Source organism: Salmo salar, chromosome ssa17 (assembly GCF_905237065.1).
Source record: "Salmo salar chromosome ssa17, Ssal_v3.1, whole genome shotgun sequence".
Taxonomy (NCBI): domain Eukaryota; kingdom Metazoa; phylum Chordata; class Actinopteri; order Salmoniformes; family Salmonidae; genus Salmo; species Salmo salar.
The window spans coordinates 25,019,021-25,038,500 of NC_059458.1; the positions used below are offsets into that span (position 1 = coordinate 25,019,021).

The window sequence follows — 19,480 nt, forward strand, 5'->3', positions numbered from 1 at the left end:
AATGACCAACACAATGTTGCCTGTATGAATGATTGTTGTATCAGTATAGTACAGCCACTTTTTACAAACATGTCAAAAAACCTATTTGGGGTGTAATGTAAAACAGTACCATTGGGGATAAACTATTCCCCGCTCTTGCTTGCTCTCATGTCAAAATGAATTCATAATTTTAGGGCAAGGTCATTATTTCAGAAGCTTGATAAATTATTAATCACACATTATTGTAATTGAAATTAGATACCAAGGGCCCAACTTGGCAAAATCAACTTGGCAAAATCATTACATCCATTCTTAATTATTCTCTCCTAACCTCATTTATGACATCATCTCCCTTGTTTTGGTTGAAGAGAAAGATGGAACATAATTCCCTCTACTTTAACTCAGTCTCTGTTCCCTGTGATATTATAGCTCCAAGCTGTAGAATTAATATGAAACCATTCTCCTCAGATCGCAAGGTACCTGTGGGATTAATTCATTACTGAATTCTTAATTAAAAGATCTGCAAGTTCTACTTTAATAGAGCAGGAAATTGAACACTTGTTGATTCTCATTAGAGGTATACCTTAAAGTAATAATAATGTATAAACATTGTCACCAATTTTTACAATAAATCCCCGTCACTTAATAAAAAGATTACTTGGACAATTGTCAAACTCCTTTCAACCCTTAACACATCCGCTTGTATTCGACTGGACTATACATCAAAATCTCACACACTGGTGAAACCAGTGCCATGGACAGTGGGCCATGACCTTAAGCTGGACCTTGCTGGTGCATCAAGCTCCACCATGAGGCATGCTAGCCCAACTTAGTCCAGCGCTCGGCAAACAACCAGCCAGCTAGCAGCTGCCAAATCAGCACTGATGACAACCTCCACCCAGTGGCCAGACAGACCAGGGCTACAGATTACCCATAATCAGTCTTTTATGGCCAGTGCATTATTTATGACCCAAGCGAAGGTCAGGTTGGCGTGGCGTTCTGCGGTGGGAGGCGGTGAGGAGTGGTGGGAGGACTGAGGCCCTACCTGTGACCTGCTCCATAACTCATCTGTCAGCACACGAGGCCAGGTGATTAACTGCCCACTCCCCAAAACTCACTGTGGGCCAACAGGCCTCCACTTAGCCTCTGTCTCTGGGGAGAAGGACCAAAATGTTGAGCTACTCAGCCGCTTGCGGATTTCACGTCTCCAAAAATGACTATGGAGAGAGACACATGTTGATCTTCTATGCCAGGGATCATCGACTAGATTCAGCCGTGGGACGACCTTTTGTTGAGTGGATGGTCAGGGGGCCAGAACATAATTACAAATCATTTGTAGACTGCAAATGGACCGCAAGAAGCACAAACAGATATAATACTTGACTAAAACATAATCATTCCAAACCTTGCTTACATTTGTATATGAACACATATATCTCTCTGTTATGCGTTGGAATACTTTGGAATACATTTACAAAATTAAAATCACTTGGAGCTGATTTGCTGGTGTTTTTGCAGTCATTAAATGTCTCTCCCACACACACACACACACACACACACACACACACACACACACACACACACACACACACACACACACACACACACACACACACACACACACACACACACACACACACACACACACACACACACACAAACCCTGTTTTTTTCTCTCCATGCAGAATCTGTTATCCATGTAGGGGAGAGAGGATAAGATGGAACTCTGCTGCATCATAAGCATTATGTGACTGGTTATACAGCACCTCAATGATCTACTTTAGTCACCACACCTTCATTATGTGACTGGTTATACAGCACCTCAATGATCTACTTTAGTCACCACACCTTCATTATGTGACTGGTTATACAGCACCTCAATGATCTACTTTAGTCACCACACCTTCATTATGTGACTGGTTATACAGCACCTCAATGATCTACTTTAGTCACCACACCTTCATTATGTGACTGGTTATACAGCACCTCAATGATCTACTTTAGTCACCACACCTTCATTATGTGACTGGTTATACAGCACCTCAATGATCTACTTTAGTCACCACACCTTCATTATGTGACTGGTTATACAGCACCTCAATGATCTACTTTAGTCACCACACCTTCATTATGTGACTGGTTATACAGCACCTCAATGATCTACTTTAGTCACCACACCTTCATTATGTGACTGGTTATACAGCACCTCAATGATCTACTTTAGTCACCACACCTTCATTATGTGACTGGTTATACAGCACCTCAATGATCTACTTTAGTCACCACACCTTTTCTTTATTTGCACATCTTATGCGAAGTTCTCGTTTTTCATTCCAGGTGTGATGGAGAACTCCAATGTCATCCATCTGACTGAGAGCTTTTGGAAGTGCCTTGGCTGTCCTAACTCTAGCTGTGCTGTTACCTTTAACATGCAGTAGTCTGTCTTTCTCTATTACCCAGTCTCTAATCCCTCAGTGAACAGTGCCTTGAGGGAAATCATTTCACCCAACCCTGTATTTCCAACTAGATTCCATAACTTTATGAAACAATTTGGCTCTTTCATTTTACCGTGACCTTATTCATTTGTCCTCCCAAAGCGTACGGGCAAAATGTATGGCCACTCAGAAATACCATGCATACTAAAACCTATACACTAAGTAGGCCTATATCCGTTTGGTTCAGACATATTCCAATGAGAGAGTAAAATGGTCAAAGTTCCTCTTTAAAGTTCCAAGTTCCAAACCACTTTGATTCTTTCTCTTTTTTCCAAACGTCTGAATAACCTGTTCATGTTATGCTTCGCCTCCCTTGAGTGACAGCTGTAGTATTGGGGTTGTCTCGCTCAGAGTTCTAGCGTTTGTGAATAGGGGGCTGCGATGGATGGAGGGATGGGAAGAGGGTGGGGATGGGGGAGGGAGGCAGTGTCAATTGGATTCTGCTGAGGAAGGAAGTGCATTCTGACATTTTGTCTGGCAGATAAAAACCCCATCTGATATGACGAGAGAAGGTCAGTGTCTCTACTATCAGATACTGCTGGTCCAAGTCTAGTTTGATGCCTTTCTCTCAGACTGCCTACTTGGCTTGGGAGGCATAGTGCAGATAATAATAATAATAGATGTATTTTATATAGCGCTTTCACTTCAAACAGAATCTAAAAGTCGCAACAACAAAAAACGATAACAGATACAGTGGGGGAAAAAAGTATTTGATCCCATTTACATTTACATTTTAGTCATTTAGCAGATCCCCTGCTGATTTTGTACGTTTGCCCACTGACAAAGAAATGATCAGTCTATAATTTTAATAGTAGGTTCATTTCAACAGTGAGAGACAGAATAACAACAAAAAAATCCAGAAAAACGCATGGCAAAAATGTTATGAAATGATTTGCATTTTAATGAGGGAAATAAGTATTTGACACCTCTGCAAAACATGACTTAGTACTTGGTGGCAAAACCCTTGTTGGCAATCACAGAGGTCAGACGTTTCTTGTAGTTGGCCACCAGGTTTGCACACATCTCAGGAGGGATTTTGTCCCACTCCTCTTTGCAGATCTTCTCCAAGTCATTAAGGTTTTGAGGCTGACGTTTGGCAACTCGAACCTTCAGCTCCCTCCACAGATTTTCTATGGGATTAAGGTCTGGAAACTGGCTAGGCCACTCCAGGACCTTAATGTGCTTCTTCTTGAGCCACTCCTTTGTTGCCTTGGCCGTGTGTTTTGGGTCATTGTCATGCTGGAATACCCATCCACAACCCATTTTCAATGCCCTGGCTGAGGGAAGGAGGTTCTCACCCAAGATTTGACGATACATGGCCCCGTCCATCGTCCCTTTGATGCGGTGAAGTTGTCCTGTCCCCTTAGCATAAAAACACCCCCAAAGCATAATGTTTCCACCTCCATGTTTGACGGTGGAGATGGTGTTCTTGGGGTCATAGGCAGCATTCCTCCTCCTCCAAACACGGCGAGTTGAGTTGATGCCAAAGAGCTCCATTTTGGTCTCATCTAACCACAACACCTTCACCCAGTTGTCCTCTGAATCATTCAGATGTTCAATGGCAAACTTCAGACGGGCATGTATATGTGCTTTCTTGAGCAGGGGGACCTTGCGGGCGCTGCAGGATTTCAGTCCTTCATGGCGTAGTGTGTTACCAATTGTTTTCTTGGTGACTATGGTCCCAGCTGCCTTGAAATCATTGACAAGATCCTCCCGTGTAGTTCTGGGCTGATTCCTCACCGTTCACATGATCATTGCAACTCCACGAGGTGAGATCTTGCATGGTGCCACAGGCCGAGGGAGATTGACAGTTATTTTGTGTTTCTTCCATTTGCGAATAATCGCACCAACTGTTGTCACCTTCTCACCAAGCTGCTTGGCGATGGTCTTGTAGCCCATTCCAGCCTTGTGTAGGTCTAAAATCTTGTCCCTGACATCCTTGGAGAGCTCTTTGGTCTTGGTCATGGTGGAGAGTTTGGAATCTGATTGATTGCTTCTGTGGACAGGTGTATTTTATACAGGTAACAAGCTGAGATTAGGAGCACTCCCTTTAAGAGTGTGCTCCTAATCTCAGCTCGTTACCTGTATAAAAGACACCTGGGAGCCAGAAATCTTTCTGATTGAGAGGGGGTCAAATACTTATTTCCCTTATTAAAATGCAAATCAATTTATAACATTTTTGATATGCATTTTTCTGGATTTTTTTGTTATTATTCTGTCTCTCACTGTTCAAATAATCCTACCATTAAAATGATAGACTGATCATTTCTTTGTCACTGGGCAAACGTACAAAATCAGCAGGGGATCAAATACTTTTTTCCCTCACTGTAGCAGATTCCCTTCAAACTCAACTCTGGACCAAGAAGCCAGTTCCACTGCATTTTTTCATTGTTCCTCTCTAATCAGGGACTGATTTAGACATGGGACAACAGGTGAGGAAAATGAATTATTAGGTAGAACAGAAAACCAGCAGGCTTTGGACCTCGTAGGGTAAGAGTTGAATACCTCTGTTGTAGCCTACTGATGATTCCAGAGTAATTTTGTAATATTACAATATACTGATAATATCTACCATACACTCATGTCAAATGTTCACAGCAGTGGAGGCTGGCGGGAGGAATGGAATAAATGGAACGGAGTCAAACATGTGGTTTTCATGTCTTTTATGTGTCATATGATTGGGCTCCCGAGTGTTAGAGGCGTCACAACAGACACCCTGGTTTGAATCCAGGCTGTATCACAACCGGTCGTGATTGGGAGTCCCATAGGGCGGCGCATAATTGTCCCAGTGAGGTACAGGGGCAAATTTCCATTTGAGAAATTAGTAACATGTGACCTTTCAAAATAATTGTCCTGGGTAGCCGTGCGAGGACACACGATTGTGACAGGTGAGGATGTGGCATCACCCAGTAGCCGACCGGTAACGCCACCCATCTCCTCAGCCAATCCCAGCCTCAGATTTCCTCCCGCATGCAGCCTCTGGGATTCAGGCTTCAGGCTTAATCAAATGGAACTGAGGCAAGAGCACAGGACAAATCTCCAATCAGTAAAAGCGTGAAGAGTGTCTAACAGATTGATGCAGACCTTAACACATGCATCCGCTGGATTAAATCCTATTCCAATCACATAGAGGGTGCATCCCAAATGGTACCCTGTTACCTATGTGGTGTACTACTTTTGACCAGGGCCCGTGCACTATATAGGGGATAGAGTGTTATTTGGGAAGCACCCTGAGAGGCCTTGGGAAACCTCACAAAAAGCACACAAGTGGCTGGTTGAAGTATTAGGACGTATATTTGTGTAATAGCTCACTGTCAATGCATCGTTACTGTCGAGTGGCAGATATTAAACAGAGGGCAAAACCTCAATATTACACAGTAATCGTTCTGTAAAATGGTCACACAATATATGCGGTGCCACAGTTGAAAGGATCACTTTGTGGTACCATGAATGTATTTCAGACACAGTGGAATTTCGTTTTTACTTCCTAGACAAAACCTTTACACCTGTGCCATTCCAAAAAACTATAGTTCACTGCTTCCTCAAGATAAAATAAATGACTCTAATTTGCCTAACAATGTACTTCATCATCCTTTTTAATGGACCATGTATTCTCTGATGAGTTTAAATAGTAGGAAGACTCCATAATTCATAGCGAATTAATTTATAAAACATTTCTCACTTCACATCACACAATCTCCACTCAAGGCCATAACATGAGGTGTCCCCTGTCTAGTAGGAGCAAGGTAATACATTGAAATTGGGAATGTGTGTGCATGTGCGTGTGTGTGTGTGTGTGTGTGTGTGTGTGCATTTGTGTGTGTGTGTATGTATGTTTTCCTCAGCAAAGGGCAGAGAGAGAAGGCTACCATTTGTTACTAGAAAGCATTACCACCAAGAGGTAATTCTGTCTCCACACACTCACTCACCTCCCAGCCTCACACAGACAACAACCAGCTGCCTGCCAGGTAGACATAACACAAACACAGTCTAGAATACATCATACACTCCACCTCACCCCCCCCCCCAGTCTCTGGCTCTGATTGGCTGTGACGGCAGGGCTGGATCAATGGGACAGTGCTTGACTGGTGGCTGAGTGACGGAGTGTCTCTGGACGTCCCATTTGACTGAGAGATCACCAGCTGGGCCCTGCAGTGGAATACTAATCCAGTCTCTCCTTCCTCTGGTGACAGCTAAGGCATGGTAGGACAGGACATGCCTAGACACCATTAATAACACGAAGGCCCTGAATGCATGTGAACAGCCAACTGCTTACTGCGGATTCCCCTAAACTAATCCTTCGTGTGGCTCTGTGACATTTCTCTGTTTGCTCACATTACCATACCAAATCAAATCAAATCAAATGTTATTAGTCACATGCGCCGAATACAACAGGTGTAGACCTTACAGTGAAATGCTTACTTACGATCCCCTAACTAACAGTGCAGTTTAAAAAAAGACGGATAAGATTATGAGATAAAAGTAACAAGTAATTAAAGAGCAGCAGTAAAAAAAATAACAATATATACAGGGGGGTGCCGGTACAGAGTCAATGTGTGGGGCACAGGTTAGTTGAGGTAGTATGTACATGTAGGTAGAGTTAATTAAAGTGACTATGCATAGATGACAATAGAGAGTGGCAGTGGTGTGGAGAGTGGAGGGGGGAGGGGGGGCAATGCAAATAGTCTGGGTAGCCATTTGACTAGATGTTCAGGAGTCTTATGGCTTGGGGGTAGAAACTGTTTAGAAGCCTCTTGGACCTAGACTTGGCACTCCAGTACCGCTTGCCGTGCGGTAGCAGAGAGAACAGTCTATGACTAGGGTGGCTGGAGTCTTTGATAATTTTTAGGGCCTTCCTGGTATAGAGTTCCTGGATGGCAGGAAGCTTGGCCCCAGTCATGTACTGGGCCGTTCACACTACCCTCTGTAGTGCCTTGTGGTCGGAGGCCAAGCAGTTGCCATAGCAGGCAGTGATGCAACCAGTCAGGATGCTCTCGATGGTGCAGCTGTAGAACCTTTGAGGATCTGAGGACGAATGCCAAATCTTTTCAGTCTCCTGAGGGGGAATAGGTTTTGTCGTGCCCACTTAACGACTGTCATGGTGTGCTTGGACCATGTTAGTTTGTTGGTGATGTGGACACCAAGGAACTTGAGGCTCTCAACCTGCTCCACTGCATTCCTGTCGATGAGAATGGGGGGCGTGCTCGGTCCTCCTTTTCCTGTAGTCCACAATCATCTCCTTAGTCTTGATCACGTTGAGGGAGAGGTTGTTATCTTGGCACCACATGGCCAGGTCTCTGAACTCCCCCCTATATAGGCTGTCTCGTTGTTGTCGGTGATCAGGCCTACCTACCACTGTTGTGTCATCGGTAAATTTAATGATGGTGTTGGAGTCGTGCCTGGCCGTGCAGTCATGAGTGAACAGGGAGTACAGAAGAGGGCTGAGCACGCACCCATGAGGGGCCCCATGTTGAGGATCAGCATGGCGGATGTGTTGTTACCTACCCTTACCAACTGGCGGGGGCCCGTCATGAAGTCCAGGATCCAGTTGCAGAGGGAGGTGTTTAGTCCCAGGGTCCTTAGCTTATTGATGAGCTTTGAGGGCACTATGGTGTTGAACGATGAGCTGTAGTCAATGAATAGCATTCTCACATAGGTGTTCCTTTTGTCCAGGTGGGAAAGGGCAGTGTGGAGTGCAATAGAGACTGCATCATCTGTGGATCTGTTGGGGCGTTAATCAAATTGGAGTGGGTCTAGGGTTTCTGGGATGATGGTGTTGATGTGAGCCATGACCAGCCTTTCAAAGCACTTCATGGCTACAGACGTGCGTGCTTCAGGTCAGTAGTCATTTAGGCAGGTTACCTTAGTGTTCTTGGGCACAGGTATTATGGTGGTCTGCTTAAAACATGTTAGTATTACAGGCTCGGACAGGGAGAAGTTGAAAATGTCAGTGAAGACACTTGCTAGTTGGTCAGTGCATGCTCGCAGTACATGTCCTGGTAATCCATCTGGCCCTGCGGCCTTGTGAATGTTGACCTGTATAAAGGTCTTACTCACATTGGCTTCGGAGAGCGTGATCACACAGTCTCCGGTACAGCTGGTGCTCTCCTCCATGTTTCAATGTTATTTGACTCGAAGCAAGCATAGAAGTAGTTTAGCTCGTCCGGTAGTCTCGTGTCACTGGGCAGCTCTCGGCTGTGCTTCCCTTTGTAGTCTGTATTGGTTTACCACATCCGCCAAGCATCAGAGCCGGTGTAGTACAACTCGATCTTAGTCCTGTATTGACGCTTTGCCTGTTTGATGGTTCGTCGGAGGGCATAGCGGGATTTCTTATAAGCTTCTGGGTTAGAGTCACACTCCTTGAAAGCGGCAGCTCTAGCCTTTATCTCAGTGCAGATGCTGCCTGCAATCCATGGCTTCTGGTTGGGGTATGGAAGTACGGTCAATGTGGACACGACGTCATCGATGCACTTATAGATGAAGCCAATGATAGATGTGGTGTACTCCTTAATGCCATTGGAGGAATCCCGGAACATGTCTCCTGGTCCTCCCTGGTTAACGTGTCTCCTGGTCCTCCCAGTTAACATGTCTCCTGGTCCCCCCTGGTTAACGTGTCTCCTGGTCCTCCCTGGTTAACGTATCTCCTTGTCCCCCTGGTTAACCGGTCTCCTGATCCTCCCTGGTTAATGTGTCTCCTGGTCCTCCCTGGTTAACGTATCTCCTTGTCCCCCTGGTTAACGTATCTCCTTGTCCTCCCTGGTTAACGTGTCTCCTGATCCTCCCTGGTTAACGTGTCTCCTGATCCTCCCTGGTTAATGTGTCTCCTGGTCCCCCCTGGTTAACTTGTCTCCTGATCCTCACTGGTTAACATGTCTCCTGGTCCTCCCTGGTTAACGTATCTCCTTGTCCACCCTGGTTAACGTGTCTCCTGGTCCTCACTGGTTAATGTGTCTCCTGGTCCTCCCTGGTTAACATGTCTCCTGGTCCCCCCTGGTTAACCGGTCTCCTGATCCTCACTGGTTAATGTGTCTCCTGGTCCCCCCTGGTTAACATGTCTCCTGGTCCTCCCTGGTTAACGTGTCTCCTGGTCCTCACTGGTTAATGTGTCTCCTGGTCCTCCCTGGTTAACATGTCTCCTGGTCCCCCCTGGTTAACCGGTCTCCTGATCCTCACTGGTTAATGTGTCTCCTGGTCCCCCCTGGTTAACATGTCTCCTGGTCCCCCCTGGTTAACCGGTCTCCTGATCCTCACTGGTTAATGTGTCTCCTGGTCCCCCCTGGTTAACATGTCTCCTGGTCCTCCCTGGTTAACGTGTCTCCTGGTCCTCCCTGGTTAACGTGTCTCCTGGTCCTCCCTGGTTAACGTGTCTCCTGGTCCTCCCTGGTTAACGTGTCTCCTGATCCTCCCTGGTTAACGTGTCTCCTGGTCCTCCCTGGTTAACGTGTTTCCTGATCCTCCCTGGTTAACGTGTCTCCTGGTCCTCCCTGGTTATTGTGTCTCCTGGTCCTCCCTGGTTAATGTGTCTCCTGATCCTCACTGGTTAACGTGGCTCCTGGTCCTCCCTGGTTAACGTGTCTCCTGGTCCTCCCTGGTTAACGTATCTCCTGATCCTCCCTGGTTAACGTGGCTCCTGGTCCTCCCTGGTTAACGTGGCTCCTGGTCCTCCCTGGTTAACGTGGCTCCTGGTCCTCCCTGGTTAACGTGTCTCCTGGTCCTCCCTGGTTAACGTGTCTCCTGGTCCTCCCTGGTTAACGTGTCTCCTGGTCCTCCCTGGTTAATGTGTCTCCTGGTCCTCCCTGGTTAACCGGTCTCCTTGTCCTCCCTAGTTAACGTGTCTCCTTGTCCTCCCTAGTTAACGTGTCTCCTGGTCCTCCCTGGTTAACGTGTCTCCTTGTCCTCCCTGGTTAACGTGTCTCCTGGTCCCCCCTGGTTAACGTATCTCCTGATCCTCCCTGGTTAACATGTCTCCTGGTCCTCCCTGGTTAACTTGTCTCCTGATCCTCACTGGTTAATGTGTCTCCTGGTCCTCCCTGGTTAACGTGTCTCCTGGTCCTCCCTGGTTAACGTGTCTCCTGGTCCCCCCCTGGTTAACGTGGCTCCTGGTCCTCCCTGGTTAACGTGTCTCCTGGTCCTCCCTGGTTAACGTGTCTCCTGGTCCCCCCCTGGTTAACGTGGCTCCTGGTCCTCCCTGGTTAACGTGTCTCCTTGTCCTCCCTAGTTAACGTGTCTCCTGGTCCTCCCTGGTTAACGTGTCTCCTTGTCCTCCCTAGTTAACGTGTCTCCTGGTCCTCCCTGGTTAACGTGTCTCCTTGTCCTCCCTGGTTAACGTGTCTCCTGGTCCCCCCTGGTTAACGTGTCTCCTGGTCCCCCCTGGTTAACGTATCTCCTGATCCTCCCTGGTTAACGTGTCTCCTGGTCCTCCCTGGTTAACTTGTCTCCTGATCCTCACTGGTTAATGTGTCTCCTGGTCCTCCCTGGTTAACGTGTCTCCTGGTCCTCCCTGGTTAACGTGTCTCCTGGTCCCCCCCTGGTTAACGTGGCTCCTGGTCCTCCCTGGTTAACGTGTCTCCTGGTCCTCCCTGGTTAACGTGGCTCCTGGTCCCCCCCTGGTTAACATGGCTCCTGGTCCCCCCCCGGTTAACGTGTCTCCTGGTCCTCCCTGGTTAACGTGGCTCCTGGTCCCCCCCTGGTTAACGTGTCTCCTGATCCTCCCTGGTTAACGTGTATCCTGGTCCTCCCTGGTTAACGTGTGCTGCCTGTCTTGCTGCATGGTCTTTTTCCCCCTGTCATATGGCTGTATTAGAGCTGATTTCACACACAGATTGAAGACACATTACGTCCCTGTCAGCGGTATGCTCTGATCACAGCACAGGCAGTCTGGCTGGCCCGGTTTTCTTTTACATCGGTGCCCTCTGACTTCTCTTAGTGCAGCCGAGCATATGCATCATGGGCTGGAGCTCAGAGCAACACACACACACACACACACACACACACACACACACACACACACACACACACACACACACACACACACACACACACACACACACACACACACACACACACACACACACTCAAGGCATACCTAGAATACACAGTTTAACATCATATAGAGCAGCATCACAGTGGAAGAGAGGGAAGATATACTATTAGAGAGATCGGGAGGAGAGAGACGGCGAGAGATTGAGACTGCGGGGGAGAGAGGTGAGGGTTGAAGGGTTGTGGGGTCACCGAGGGGAATAGAGATGAGGGTCGAAAGGTTGTGGGGACACTGAGGGGAGAAAGATAAGGGTTGAAAGGTTGTGGGGTCACTGAGGGGGAGAGAGATAAGGGTTGAAAGGTTGTGGGGACACTGAGGGGAGAAAGATAAGGGTTGAAAGGTTGTGGGGTCACTGAGGGGGAGAGAGATAAGGGTTGAAAGGTTGTGGGGACACCGAGGGGAGAAAGATAAGGGTTGAAAGGTTGTGGGGACACTGAGGGGAGAAAGATAAGGGTTGAAAGGTTGTGGGGACACTGAGGGGAGAAAGATAAGGGTTGAAAGGTTGTGGGGACACTGAGGGGGAGAGAGATAAGGGTTGAAAGGTTGTGGGGACACTGAGGGGAGAAAGATAAGGGTTGAAAGGTTGTGGGGACACTGAGGGGGAGAGAGATAAGGGTTGAAAGGTTGTGGGGACACTGAGGGGAGAAAGATAAGGGTTGAAAGGTTGTGGGGACACCGAGGGGGAGGGAAATAAGGGTTGAAAGGTTGTGGGGTCATTGGGTCGCTACATCTGTGTTCTGAAGGACTAAAACAACATGCATATATTTACCTCCTTTTTAGTGTTCTATCATACACTCTCCACTGACATCTGGTGAAAAGGCTAGATGTATACTGTACATACATGACTGACAGGCTTCATCCGCTTGACATAATAATACATACAGCGTTTCTAATAATCAAAGTAACTGCGTTTGCCCTGAAATGAGAAGATGAAAATAAAAATGTAGGTGAAGAAAACCACCCAGAGTGGAAGAGAGGCTGTAGCGACACAGATTAAAGTGCGATAGTGACTTTTCAAAGTAAGACTCACACATTCTGCTGGCGTGGTTTATAAGATACAGCAATGACTCCTTCCATCCATGCTCTGCTCAAAGACCCTGATCCTAATCTCTTTCTCTCTACAACCACAACGTTCCTCTTTTGTCTCCCTCACTGTGCCCACTGCCTAATCTAAATTCAATATGTTAACATGTGCGAGCGCCTTGGTACTTGGTACTGAAAATGCAAAGCTGAGTCCAAAGGAGCGCATCCTGGGATTCTGCTGCAGTGTTGTGATGATTGGGCCCGAAAAGAGGGGAGGAATTATAAGTCATATCTCTATAATGTCAGCCACGCTATTGTTGGGATCTGTTCATTCCATTTCCATATTTTATTATGTGTCAACACAGCAACAATATCTACCGCAATATTGTACAGCAGGGGGTAACTTAATGAGAAATGGTGAGGGGTTTAAAAGTGTGTATAATGTGTCTGGGGTTGGTGTCATTTGAGGACAGTGATATGTTGAATAGATAAACCCTGAAAGGAACATCTCTCAGAATCAAAGGGTGATTTTAAGTCTAAGCCAAATCGCAGGTTGATTCTATATATAGCAGTTCTATACATGTAAGAACATTTCCATTGAAGTATTGAACCTGAAACAGAGGAAGTCAAGTAGAGCATTGTAGAGCCCACTACAGACATTGGATTTCTCTCTCTTTAAGGTTCAGTAGGTTTTCCCAGCTCTAACTGGCAGGCACTTTGCTCTCCACTAAAAACGACCTACAATGAAGCGAACTAATGAGCCATTCAAGAAAAGACGCCCTTAACCTAAGAGGTTAATAAGTTATTACTATATAATTATTAATACACAATACTGTAACACGTTTTCTCTTTTCACTACCACAGGCTGCACAGCCAGACAGCAGCAATGCAATGTGACAAGGAAGTGAACGTTTATTGACTTGGAAAGCAATCCAGTGAAATGTTCTCTTTAGGGATAGCTACAGAGAAAAAGAAAAGGCTTGTTCACAATTGCAAACCTTCCTTTTCGGTTTTCTGTTCATTGTATGACTAAAATGGCAAACTTCCCGACAGATACAAAAATGGCAGGGATATTCCAATGTTAATGTCTAGTGTTAATAATATGTTTCAGAAGTCAATCTGTTGATCAGAAAAGCATGGAGCGTTGCAGTATGTTGGCATGTAGTGTACTTGGTAACAGATTTGGACTAAATGAATCCTCCAGATTAATTAAGGGAGATAACATGTCCAACATATGGAAGGGAACAAAATCTGCCTCATCACAGGGAGGACAATGTGAAGATACGTCTCACAGAAACACACATGCCATGTTTGAGAGCCAAGGATTTCTACCTGGGTAACATAATGTCGCTGTCAGTTGAAAACCTTTTAACTACATTTTATGCAAATGTTCATATTCTAATTTTTTTATTACATCTTTTGAAATCAGTAACTCCCCTCAATGTCCTCTGGATCAAATGAAGGTCCTACATCTGTAGAGCTGTGATACGCAATTTAGTGCTATTAAATGAAAGTGATATTTGATAGTTTTTTAAGTGCAGTGTGGGAATCGGCTATCTGTCTCCCAACATGGCTGGGTTTCTGTACCTATCCTAGCCCTGGTCGTTTACATAGTAGTTGTGGTAAAACAGTGATGGAGTGGAGTAAGGACAGTCATCACTCTAGGACCAAGAAAATGTATTTTAGTCAATGGGAAAATATTTCCAGAAAGGTTTCTGTTTTGTGGAGAAGAGGTTTTAATCAGACAGCAACGATAAGGTATGTGCACTCTCCAGCCAATCAATAACATCAATTCTTCAATTGAACAATTCAATTAAAGCACATTGATGGAATTAAAACCAGTGGGACTGCATCCAGAAGCATCCTGTCAAAACCCTAGAGAAAAACCTCTTTCCTCTTCCGACAATTCCTACGGACCCGGAGATTGGTAAAGGTTGACGGCACGCAGTGGCAAAAACATAACAATGGGATTATTTCCTATGATTATAGCAGAGTAAGTGTTGCCCCTAATTGGTGTAAACAGTTGTGACTGACTACAAAGCAACACACTCATCCAAATCAAATCTCCTGGCTCGACTACTTCGGCCTGATTAAACAATAACCCCACGGTGAGTGATTGTGCTCCTCCTCAGGCATCGGCTACACAGCCTAGTGCAGCACTGAATAGAATAGAGAATCATGGTAGAGGGAGGATTGGAGCTGCTCGCTAACAGCCTGCCTGTGTTCCCTCTCTGAGCCATGCTCCCTGTCTAACTGCCTGCCTGTGTTAACTCTCTGAGCCATGCTCCCTGGCTAACTGCCTGCCTGTGTTCCCTCTCTGAGCCATGCTCCCTGTCTAACTGCCTGCCTGTGTTAACTCTCTGAGTCATGCTCCCTGTCTAACTGCCTGCCTGTGTTCCCTCTCTGAGCCATGCTCCCTGGCTAACTGCCTGCCTGTGTTAACTCTCTGAGCCATGCTCCCTGGCTAACTGCCTGCCTGTGTTAACTCTCTGAGCCATGCTCCCTGGCTAACTGCCTGCCTGTGTTAACTCTCTGAGCCATGCTCCCTGGCTAACTGCCTGCCTGTGTTAACTCTCTGAGCCATGCTCGCTGGCTAACTGCCTGCCTGTGTTCCCTCTCTGAGCCATGCTCCCTGTCTAACTGCCTGCCTGTGTTAACTCTCTGAGCCATGCTCGCTGGCTAACTGCCTGCCTGTGTTCCCTCTCTGAGCCATGCTCCCTGGCTAACTGCCTGCCTGTGTTAACTCTCTGAGCCATGCTCCCTGGCTAACTGCCTGCCTGTGTTAACTCTCTGAGCCATGCTCCCTGGCTAACTGCCTGCCTGTGTTCCCTCTCTGAGCCCTGCTCGCTGGCTAACTGCCTGCCTGTGTTCCCTCTCTGAGCCATGCTCCCTGTCTAACTGCCTGCCTGTGTTAACTCTCTGAGCCATGCTCCCTGGCTAACCGCCTGCCTGTGTTCCCTCTCTGAGCCATGCTCGCTGGCTAACTGCCTGCCTGTGTTCCCTCTCTGAGCCATGCTCCCTGGCTAACTGCCTGCCTGTGTTAACTCTCTGAGCCATGCTCCCTGGCTAACTGCCTGCCTGTGTTAACTCTCTGAGCCATGCTCCCTGGCTAACTGCCTGCCTGTGTTCCCTCTCTGAGCCCTGCTCGCTGGCTAACTGCCTGCCTGTGTTCCCTCTCTGAGCCATGCTCCCTGTCTAACTGCCTGCCTGTGTTAACTCTCTGAGCCATGCTCCCTGGCTAACCGCCTGCCTGTGTTCCCTCTCTGAGCCATGCTCGCTGGCTAACTGCCTGCCTGTGTTCCCTCTCTGAGCCATGCTCCCTGGCTAACCGCCTGCCTGTGTTAACTCTCTGAGCCATGCTCCCTGGCTAACTGCCTGCCTGTGTTCCCTCTCTGAGCCATGCTCCCTGGCTAACCGCCTGCCTGTGTTAACTCTCTGAGCCATGCTCCCTGGCTAACTGCCTGCCTGTGTTAACTCTCTGAGCCATGCTCCCTGGCTAACTGCGTGCCTGTGTTCCCTCTCTGAGCCATGCTCCCTGTCTAACTGCCTGCCTGTGTTAACTCTCTGAGCCATGCTCCCTGGCTAACCGCCTGCCTGTGTTCCCTCTCTGAGCCATGCTCGCTGGCTAACTGCCTGCCTGTGTTCCCTCTCTGAGCCATGCTCCCTGGCTAACCACCTGCCTGTGTTAACTCTCTGAGCCATGCTCCCTGGCTAACTGCCTGCCTGTGTTAACTCTCTGAGCCATGCTCCCTGGCTAACTGCGTGCCTGTGTTCCCTCTCTGAGCCATGCTCCCTGTCTAACTGCCTGCCTGTGTTCCCTCTCTGAGCCATGCTCGCTGGCTGAGCTGCAAAGGGGCGGTTAGCTAGGGGAATGCAAGTGTTACCGCTGCTGAACGGCAGGGCAAATTCTCTCATCTGAATTGAGGCTAAGAAGGAGAGAGGTCACACTGACTGTGCTAGTGGTGTGTGTGTGTGTGTGTGTGTGTGTGTGTGTGTGTGTGTGTGTGTGTGTGTGTGTGTGTGTGTGTGTGTGTGTGTGTGTGTGTGTGTGTGTGTGTGTGTGTGTGTGTGTGTGTGTGTGTGTGTGTGTGTGGCAGGCAGAACCAGGGCAAACACAGCATTGGGACTTTTTTTATAGACCTCAAAGCCTTTATTAAAGGGACAGCTCAATCAAAACACAGAAACAACTTGATTTTCATGAGCTTCCACAATCTTTCCAAAATTGTGGGGAAACCATTCATCAGGTTTTACAGTGTTTGGAGAAAGGAGGGGCTCTGAAAGAATATGTTGGATAGACAATGGTTCCTCTCCCAGTTGAGCCAAGCAGTCTTTCTGAGCTGAAAATGCAGGTTGTTATGGTCTTCTAAGTCAAGACACCTGCTCTGACCTTCCCACTCACCTGGGTACGAACAACCTTTACAGGAATGAAACCCTCTCTTCTATCAATATGACGTAGGAAGCCAGAAACTTTACAACATTATGGAACTCATAAATGATAATGTTGTACTCCGACGGGTGTCTTTATTCGACAAGGGGAGGAGGTACATTATCTCTCCTTTTCTGTCTCTCTACACCTCTCTTGTTTCCTCCACCACCACTTCACAGCCGTGAATAACTGTCCATCTTCATATCTTTCCTCCCTCGCTCCAGACTCCATAGATGGTGCGTTTTAGAACAGGAGTTGAGAAGCCTAAGAGTTATGGGTCTGCCAATGACACTTAATACCTTATTGTCCCCCGGAGAAAAAAAAACTAAAAAAAATTGTCCAACTCTCTTCTGGCTGGGGATTAGAGAATTCATTAGTAATCTGCAGGGGAGGACTTTAAAGCAGCTTGATTTATGTGCATAGGTTGCAGAAACTCCTCTCCCCCACTCTTTTACCACAACTGTTATGTAAACAACCAGGAATAGGTACAGAAACCGAGCCATTTTGGAAGGAAGATAACCAATTTCCACAATGCACTTCAACAACTACCAGATAAGATAGCGGTTATATTTAATAGCACTAAATTGCTCTAGGTTGACTAGATATAACACAACACCTGACCTCAATACACAGGAACATAACAGAACAACTGACCTCAATACACAGGAACATAACAGAACAACTGACCTCAATACACAGGAATAGTGTCCAATGTCTTGGAGCTCGGTGGGTCTAAACCAGATAGCGTCCTCCTCCTTGTTCATTCTGATGCCGTCGAAAGAGATAGGCTCCTCAAAGTCTCCGTGTCCTGTACTTTTATACCACATAAGGCTTAGTCCCACACTCTGGGAGTGGGTGTAGTTTGCTCTGATGTATCCATAGAATAAAGCACATTTAATCCGCACCGGTTCCCCCAAAAGCACTTTGTATTTCAAGTAGTCCACTGACCAATCCGTGCAGTCGTCCACTGAGGAGAAAAGAGAGAGGGAAAGGTAGATTAATAGGACTGTCATAAGAGCGTCATAAAGGTGTTATAATGACACGATATAAGCACATTTGTTTCCTAACACAAGTAAACAAGCTGAAATATGCTGATCATTTAAATGGTATTTGGCGCTGGGAAGTGGGATCAGAGTCAAATAAATGACTGGCCTTAGTTAAGTCTCTATGTGCATTGCCAATATTGATTTGACCATCTTGAATCAGGAGGTAATAATTGCCCTCACTACAATTGTTTACAGTAGCATTTTCTTCTCAAAGTGGCAACACTTCCAACCTATCACCCCTCTCTAAGCTATTTCCACCACACAGGAACAGTAGAAAATATGTAGACAGAATGGAACACATATAAGAAGCGGATAGAGCAGTAGCTGTGGTTGCCGGGGCCTACAGCTATCTGCTCACCCAGCCGTGCCAGAGCACTAGCACCAGCTGTGACCTAGTCAGAGCCGGGGCAGCGAGAGCCAATGGGAGGGCAGAGTCAGGAGTAAACACACGACCACTCGCACCCGGAATGAGGACGAGGAGCCAGGAGCACATGGCGACTGACAGACAGGGGTGTAAAGTTCAAAAACATGGATGGCATCACCACCAGACTGTGGAGGCACTGTCCTCTGAGAAACTCACTACTAAAAAGTAGCGCCTCTGTATTTAAGCGGTATGAAGCATTTTCTGCCATATTACCCTTATTGTATAATAATATTAGACTTCCCAATGCATAATTCACCGTCTCTCCAGACATGCACACATACTACATCCAGATGTATTAGTCTGTATTATAGACTCTTTAACATCAATCTAACAGAATGATTACATACAGGCCCAGTTGTCAGAGCCATCCATTTCCATCCTAATGGACAACTCAGGACACTCATTCACATTAAACTGCAATAGAAAACAAGAGAATATCTCAGCGTACACACTGAACTGCCTTCAGTGTCCTCTTTCAATACCACAAATGTCAATGTTCAGGGAATAAATGAAAAATCCCTTCCTGATTTTGGCCAGCTACAGGTAAAGGCTGGGGTTCACTGAAGGTTTATCACCATTATGATATCTCATATAGTAGTCACTGACCACCAGCCAATCATATCATATCCCCATTAGGTACCTCATCAATTGGAAAATACCTGAATTAATTGTTTATGGTTCATTGAAAAAGCATGGGAAACAGTGTTTAAACCCTTTACAATGAAGATCTGTAAAGTTATTTTGGATTCTTACGAATTATCTTTGAAAGACAGGGTCCTGAAAAAGGGATGTTTCTTTTTTTGCTGAGTTTATGTTGACTATGACGTGACAATGATATAGGCTGTGTGTTGTGTATAGAGGTTATGATATGAAGGTTTGGCTTGGAAAAGTTGTTTTGCCTGGTCACAGACAGCTGATGTGGTGTGCACTGAAGTCCACAAGCGAAGGGAAAAGGGGAGAGGAGGAGAGTGCGTAGATAGTTGCGAGAATAAATTATAGATGCAACGAGCTGTTTGTATGTGCCTGCTATGAAAGTGAACTGTGTTC

General features: G+C 46.6%; 1 protein-coding gene across 2 annotated transcripts in view; it reads right to left on the reverse strand.

Annotated features, from left to right (window-relative positions):
- The window catches only part of LOC106575569 (interleukin-1 receptor accessory protein-like 1), a 412,584-nt gene that overhangs the window by 276,916 nt on the left and 116,188 nt on the right, over positions 1-19,480 (reverse strand). For both annotated transcript variants that reach the window (XM_045699174.1, XM_045699173.1), the window contains exon 3: positions 17,651-17,930. In XM_045699174.1, the coding sequence (XP_045555130.1) occupies positions 17,651-17,930 (280 nt within the window). The remainder of the gene's footprint in view (positions 1-17,650; positions 17,931-19,480) is intronic.